Source organism: Haliotis asinina, chromosome 6 (genome assembly GCF_037392515.1).
Source record: "Haliotis asinina isolate JCU_RB_2024 chromosome 6, JCU_Hal_asi_v2, whole genome shotgun sequence".
NCBI classification, from domain to species: Eukaryota; Metazoa; Mollusca; class Gastropoda; order Lepetellida; family Haliotidae; genus Haliotis; species Haliotis asinina.
Window position 1 is genome coordinate 61,209,406 of NC_090285.1, and position 8,142 is coordinate 61,217,547.

Here is an 8,142-nt window from a genome sequence, read left to right on the forward strand (position 1 = left end):
TTATTGAAGTTTGATTGTCCTGCTTTTATAAGCATGATAGATATATTTACATAAATTTCTTAAAGTTGTTTCATTGTTCGTTGATAACAGAGACTTAAATTTATAGTAGTTTGGTTGTTTCTGATATATACATGGCAAGTATTTTAATCTTAGTGCGTTATATTCAGTACATGTAAAGATGAAATGGTACTCGTCTTCTACACCTAGATTACACAAAGGGCAGCTACGTTCAGCAACCTCGACATTCAACCATCTACCTTCATTATACTTTAGCCTTAATAATCCACATCGGAATTTGGTCAAAATATTTCGAAACTTTTTGTCCAATATACATGATAAATATTTTTCTGGAGTTAACAGACTTTTAAACTCACGGTACATATGGTATCGTGAACTGTTATTCAATGTACTGTTCCATGATTGAAGAAATATATTGATTGCAACAGTCTTGAATCTACTTAAAAATAAAGCTGCGTCACCAACTGTCTGGGACATCCAGACGTAACCAAACCCATGTGCAAAAAGTATTTCTCTTATGTAAGAAGCATATGTCTTGTAGCCACAGTTATCGTAATACACTTGCATTTTGTACACTTTCAAGGGGATTCTATCTTCATGCATATGAATAACCTTTACCCAATATTTCAAAGTTTTACACAATGCGTTTATATAGAGAGGATATCTTCCACATTCGCCATATACAATAGCAGTAGGTGTTTGAGGGCTGACATTCAAGAAACGTTTGCAGGCTATTAAATGGACCTTTTCTATTTCATAAAATCTATGCATTCCCCAGATTTCTGCTCCGTACAGTAATATCGGCTGTATCTGGGCATCAAAAATTTTGAAGTACACACTGGGGTCTATTATTCCAATTCCATTTAAATTACTTATTACTTCCATTAAGGCCCGCTTGCCCCTCAATGCTAAATCAGTGATGCAATTTCTCATCTTGAATGTTGACGAAAATACAACTCCCAGATATTTATAAGTACTTAATGTTGTTATTGGCTGGCCATTTAAAAACCACTTTTCATTCCTTGCTAAGCGCCCTCCCCTTCTAAAAACAACTATATTTGTCTTGTCTAAATTTACCTCTAGACTTGAATATTCAGAGTACTTGTGCAGTATATTAAGTTGATTCTGTAAGCCTGTAATTGTATCAGATATAAGAACAACATCATCTGCAAACATAAGTAACATTATTCCTAATAGGTCGGGAAATAACTGCACTCCATATTTGCCATATCTAGATATGTCATCTGATAATCCATTAATGAAAAAGGAAAACAATACGGGGCTAAGAACACAACCTTGCTTTAAACCAATTGGACAATCAAAATATTCAGTATACCCATTATAACCTCTTACACAGGCTGTTACTGAACTATATATACTCATGATAGCAGATAGCATTTTCCCCTGAAGACCAGATTTGAATAAGCACTTGTATAACTTAGGACGGTCAATTGAGTCAAAGGCTTTTCTAAAATCAATAAAAGCAACATATAACTTTTTCCTTTTCTTAATTAGACATTTTTCTATAACACCATGTAAAGTAAAAATATGATCAATCGTAGAGTACCCTTGTCTAAAACCAGCTTGTGTTTCGGGAATTTTACTCCTTATATTTGCCCAGGTTCTGATGCGGACATTTAAAATGGACGTATATAATTTACTTAACATGCACAGTATTGAAATCCCTCTGTAATTATCTGGGTTTTTGCGATCGCCCTTTTTATGTAAAGGAATAACTATTGCTTTCGTCCAAGCCATGGGAAAAACGCCTGTATCAAAAATCTTATTAAACAATACCTTTTACGTGTCTGCAGAAATATTGTCCGTGTCAGCACACCTTTATAAACACTGTGAATACGCTTGGCAACAAAGTCCTCCAAACTTGGATTTCACCTCATTACAACGATGGGGGTCTCTATTGGGGTATGGAGAAACAGAATTGGGTGCTTTAAACATCCATAAACAAATCGACACGATGGAGACCTACATGCCGGAAACGACGTGGACATCTTCGATGGAGCTTGTTTACAGGCTAGTGATCTGCGGTGTGTTCTTCATTACAATTCTGGAAGCATTCTTTGTAAGTACAATTATGTGCAAACAGATCAAAGCTATGGATGTTGTCTATAGAGGCGAGAACACATTTTGCACAGAAAATAGCTCCACTCATATATGAATGTCCACTCTTGAAACCCACGTGCGGCGTGACAGGTATAACAGTGACCGATATCTGTGACCTGATACCTGGCAACGTTGTAAACATAAACAAACAGATGTTGTTGTTAGCAGGAGATATCGAGAGTAATCCTGGTCCCGTAACACTAGAGGATGTCATGAACGAAGTGAAGGATGTGAAGAAAGAAATAACAGACTTGCGGAGAGATGTTGAGTCTATTCATGATGACGTTAAACGACTTACAGAGGAACATCCTGAAACTAGATATAATAGCTCTGTCAGCCCAGCAGGGGGACATAGAGACCAGAGTGAAGCAGATAGAGGATGCTATGGAATCACCTAGAGGAGGATCTCGACAAACTCGAAGCACAGAGCAGACGGGACAATATTATATTCTATGGCATTACGGAAACAGATGACAATGATCCCCTGAGCGTCAAGTTTAAACTGATAAATAGTCTCTTGCCAGGCATTAAATTGACCACAAGGGATATTTAGAGAGCCCATCGACTTGGGAAAGGCCAAGCTGGCAAAGACAGACCAATTATAGATTTTTCACACCGATGACTAGATTTTGATAAGAGGTGAAAGAGAAAAGTTTAGAAGTAATGGTGTGAAGTTCAGTGCTGATCTGACCAAGAGACAGAGGCAAAAGTTAGCTGCACTCAGAGAGCAGGGACAGCGAGGTTACTACAGGAATGGTGTTCTGCACGCGAGTACAGAGGAGTCGGAACCAGAAGCTTCATCTTCACGCACTATACTGAGGGCACACAGACGGAATCAGAGAGACTAGAAGCAAGTCTACGGGTAGAGACACAACTCGTAAATATGAATGTGGCCGGGTCACAATAAAGAGGCGTAAAACCCTTACTTAACTTTTGGATTTTGGAACATTAAGGGTGTTCTGAATAAAGTTGAGGATAATGACTTTATGGATTACGTGAAATCTTATGATGTAATAGGACTTACAGAAACATGGCTTCACCAATTTGAATTATCAACACATTTTGCAGATTTCCCTATCTATTGTAAGGATGTTGATAAACTGTCATCAGGCAGCCAGAAAGGCCGGTATGCAGGTGGCATTGCGGTTTTAGTTAGAAACTACAATGATAGATTTGTAACACTTCTAAATATGTCACACATTGGTATATTCCTTAAATTTAATCATGAAATATTTGACCATGGAAATGATATCCTATATGACCGCCCTTCCCAATATTCGAAATATCACAGGAACATGAAGTTAGAAACGGATTCGGGATTTCGCATCCCGAATCTGAATATTTTTTTCAGATTCGGGATTTAAATCCTGAATTTGAATTTCTCTATGTATGTATGTATGTATGTATGTATGTATGTATGTATGTATGTATGTATGTATGTATGTATGTATGTATGTATGTATGTATGTATGTATGTATGTATGTATGTATGTAGTAAACCTGGGTTTCGTAAACACATGAATACACATACCTACATTTTACCATATTTCAGCCTCAACTTTGACTTTTCTTCATATTAGGGTTTCGGCATTTGAAATGGAAGCGGTGTTGATATAAATTGTAAACCTTGTTCACTAATGTCAATTCAATTTTATCTATAATAATATGTTCAAACCAAATATTGACGCAAAAAATCAACTTACATTTGCTTCTTTTACGCCTCCTTTCAAGAATCATGACAGCTAAAGGAACTGTCTGGGCAGTGGATTAATGGGTGCATTTTATATTTAGTTCCTTCCTTGTTAACATACGGTTAGTTTGGAACCAAATATCCGTTATCTTTAGTTTGACATTGACCATAAAATGCAATATTTCTTGTAAGACAATATCCAGCACTATGTTAACATCAATATCCCCAAACCACCCCACCCCCAGTGACGGTACATGCCTGCATGTGAGTTTTCCAAGCTTTGTTTTAATAAGTGGCTTCAAACCAATCCCATCACGTATATCCTATCCTTCTCGTTTTGCCATTCATCTATGCGACACTGCTTCCAAACAGTAGATGTAATAAAATGCGATTACAATAGATGTAAACAAATAAACATATCATACTGCAAAGAAAAAAATCGAGTTGGAATGTATCGTATTTTTAACCATTGACCACTGTTCCTCAGTTTTTGCTTTTCGTTTGTCAACGTTTGTCAGCATCGACCATTTATAGACGAAGGACTTCTAGGTTTATCAGTGCCTCCAAATTACACATGGCTAAACATGACACTAAAGTAAAATACTTCAACGACAAAACGAATGCTTTCCTAAAAATAGACCATTTGGCAAATACTACCTGTCGCTTTCACTTGCAACATGTAGTAATTTTATGAACACACGAAGGCGATACAAAGAAGTGAGATAAATACATAGTCCTCGCATATAGTGACTTTACATCTATCACTGTATCGTTGTCTAAAGCTTGGTCAGTATCACGGCATACCATAATAAATGCGCCAGGCACAAAACCATCAATGGCTTTCTACCACACGTATTCAATCTATGATATTTTCTTCCTTCTCCCAGACGCCTTGAGCAATGGGACTGTCATCTGATATAACATTTAGGAAACATAGTGAAGATGGAGTTAACAAAAGAAAGTAAACACATTTCAAAAAGTATGTCAGTGTTTTGATAGTCATCACAAATCATTCTTAACTGTCTACAAATGTGTATGAATTTAGAGTTATTTCATTAACGTTTCATTTCATCATAGTTTTCACTCGCAACATTAAGAAATCATATATTATGTTCTTGTGTTTGTGAGGACACAAGTCGTCCCAGCTTACTAACGTTATGTATGTATATGGGCGTATGGTTTGTGGTGTCTGTTGTTAGTAATTACAATCACGATTTCACGATTTCACGATTTCACGATTTTGATATTACTATGATTTGAAAATGTATCCTCTTAACCGCGTCGTTTCTGTTTTAAAAATATCTTTCACGGAACTAATGACGAAATTTCTTTTGTAAGAAATGTTTTATTCTAATTATGGGAATGCCAAGTTGAGAACAACGACGTATCACTGAAATGCGCAAATACATTAATGAAAGCAACCGATTTGGGGAAGGTCAGCCATGTTTAACGGGCGTAAATATTGTGAACGTCTAGCTAAAATCTGTAATATTTCTTGTTGTTACCAATTCATTGACTTGTTACACAATAACATATTATTTCTTAAATACTTGTAGAACAGCTGACAAGAGAAGAATGTAAATACAGATGCACTTACACTGTCATAGAAACATGAAAGAGGACATATAAAAAATATTATTCGTTCATTATGCCCACAAAGCATCTATAACGTGGGTTGAGACAGCTGATGCATTGTTTCTTATGAATGGTCTGAAAAAATATTCAGATTCGGGATTCAAATGCCGAAACCCGAATCTGAAGAAAAGTCAAAGTTGAGGCTGAAATATGGAAAAATGTAGGTTTGGGTATTCATGTTTTTACGATGGCCAGGTTTACTAGTGGTCCCTAGTACCTTAGAAGGGGTGAGATAATGTATATTGACACTGGTGTTCTTAACTCCGAATCTGAACAAGATGGCACCCGTGGCGAGCCACCTCCTCGTGGTGGGTGCTGGGTAACGCCAAGAGCTCGCCGACACCCCCGTAGTGGACCCGGGGGGATATTTGGTCCACCAACCCCTTTGCCGTGGGTTGCGGCCCTGTGTCGGCGGAGAAAGGGATCCTGGTGGTTGAGGGCAATAGGGGCCTGTAACCGTGTTCCTGTTGCTCAATACACCACTTTGGCCCTGACTTCGCCTAGACGGGTGGTTGAATGGGCCCGGTTCAACCAATCGGCTGGTCATGCCGAGCCCTGAGCACTAAATTTCATTGCTCGATCATTGTTTGGCTTAGTATTAATTTCAACAGAATATTTAAATATACATATATACATATGCTATGATACATGTGTTTTGTTTTAAATTGAGAAAATTTGCCTAGATGCCAGTGTCAGAAGGCGGTGGCTCATGGGCCAATCTGGTAGAATTATTAATTATTAATTTTTCTGCTGGAGTATATCATCCGGGTATCCTTGGTGCTGCAAGTAGGAAAGCCACTTGCAAATAGCATTGTCCTTGTGATACTCCGTGGTGGGTGGGGAGCCCGGATGATGAATCAAAATAATCTTACCATGGACTACCAAACCCCCACAAAAAAGACCAAACGTCAGCTCGACAATGATAATGAACAGAGGTCATCCAACTCAACAGACGATTGGCCACGTTTCCTGGTTCTCAGTACTGTAGACAAGACACCATTGAAACTAAACCCTTTTGTAATCTCTAAGGGCATATATGGCATTGCAGGTGAGGTGAAGAACATAAAACGTTTGCGTTCAGGATCTTTTCTGATTGAATGCAGCAGGAAACAACAAGCCACTAACTTGATGAATACAGAAACGTTTGCTGGAATCCAGGTTTCAGTTACTGAACACAGAACACTGAACAGCAGCAAAGGTATCATTAGAGACAGAGATCGTTTGTTGGCCGAAATGTCAGAACTGGACATCGTTTCTGAAATGAAGGATCAGGGAGTCACATATGTCAAGCAATTCACCACCCGCAAAAATAATGATGTCATTCCTACAAATACGTACCTCTTTTCCTTCTCTTCACCAAATCCTCATAAGTGTGTCAAGGTTGGTTACTGCACTATGTCAGTTGATGTTTACATTCCAAATCCTTTGCGATGTTTCAGATGCCAAAAATATGGTCATGGTGTCAACACGTGCACAAAGCCAATAACATGTGCTCACTGTAGCGAGACTTCACACGTAACTGAAGATTGTGAAAGTACGTTCAAAAAATGCACAAACTGTTCCGGTAATCATTCATCCTTTTCCAAAGACTGTACAGTATGGAAAAAACAAATGGAAATCAACAAAGTTAAATTTACTCAAAATATTAGCTTCGCTGATGCTAAAAAGATTGTTGAATCAACAGTACACAATGTTTCATATGCATCAGTCATTAAGACACCGTCTGAAAGTTTGACAAGAGTAAATTCGGCAGTCACTAGCTTTTCCATAGAATGTCAAACAGATTTGACTTGGGTAACAGCTGACACCCCTCACCTTCTTATACCTGAAGAACAGTCTACTCAGACTTCGGAACCATGTATAAACAGCCAGATCCAAGTTCAGGATGAATCACAGTCATTGCCTCAGTCCACTCAGAAGACTCGTCCAGAAACAAGTTCAAAGAAAACAGTTAAAAATACAGTCAAGACTAGGGCAGAAACAGTGAAAAAAGGTGTCACAGCTTCAAAGGGTTCGGAGAACCATCTTCAATTATTTAACAAATACGGTTCATTGGAGGACATGGATGTGTCAGAAAACATCCATCCCAGGGCACATAGCTTGTCGCCCTAAAAAAAGCAAGGGGTAGACTATCCATCTAAAAGATATCCCATTTAACTAATATCGTACAGTGGAATTGTAGAGGTCTAAGAACTAATTTCAATGAACTACAGCTTTTAGTCCAGGATCTCACACCATCCGCATTCTGTTTGAATGAAACACATCTGAAACAGACAGATAATTGTAACTTACGCCAGTTTAACGCCTATCATTCTCTTTCCCCTCCGGGTGATAGGGCCACTGGAGGTTCTACTATTCTTATACGGCAAGATGTTATTCATAGCCCTGTTATACTAAACACTAATCTCCAAGCTCTTGCAGTGCGACTGACTCTAGGTGTAGCATTTACACTATGTTCTCTGTATATTCCGCCTTCTTCAACATACGGACCTTCAATCACTCTATGACCAACTCCCAAAACCATGTGTTATTATGGGTGATCTAAACGGTCACAACCCACTCTGGGGCAGTACTAACACTAATACTAAAGGCATAATAATTGAAGATTTCATTTCAAATACTGACCTGTGTATATTTAATGATGATTCAAGCACCTATCTGCACCCTGCAACTGGCAC

General features: G+C 38.2%; 1 protein-coding gene across 1 annotated transcript; it reads right to left on the reverse strand.

Annotated features, from left to right (window-relative positions):
* On the reverse strand, positions 1–994 carry LOC137287990 (uncharacterized). The gene has a single exon (XM_067820352.1). The coding sequence runs from the start codon at positions 949–951 to the stop codon at positions 1–3; it is 951 nt and encodes a 316-aa protein (XP_067676453.1). The 5' UTR covers positions 952–994.
* Positions 995–8,142: the final 7,148 nt, after the last annotated feature.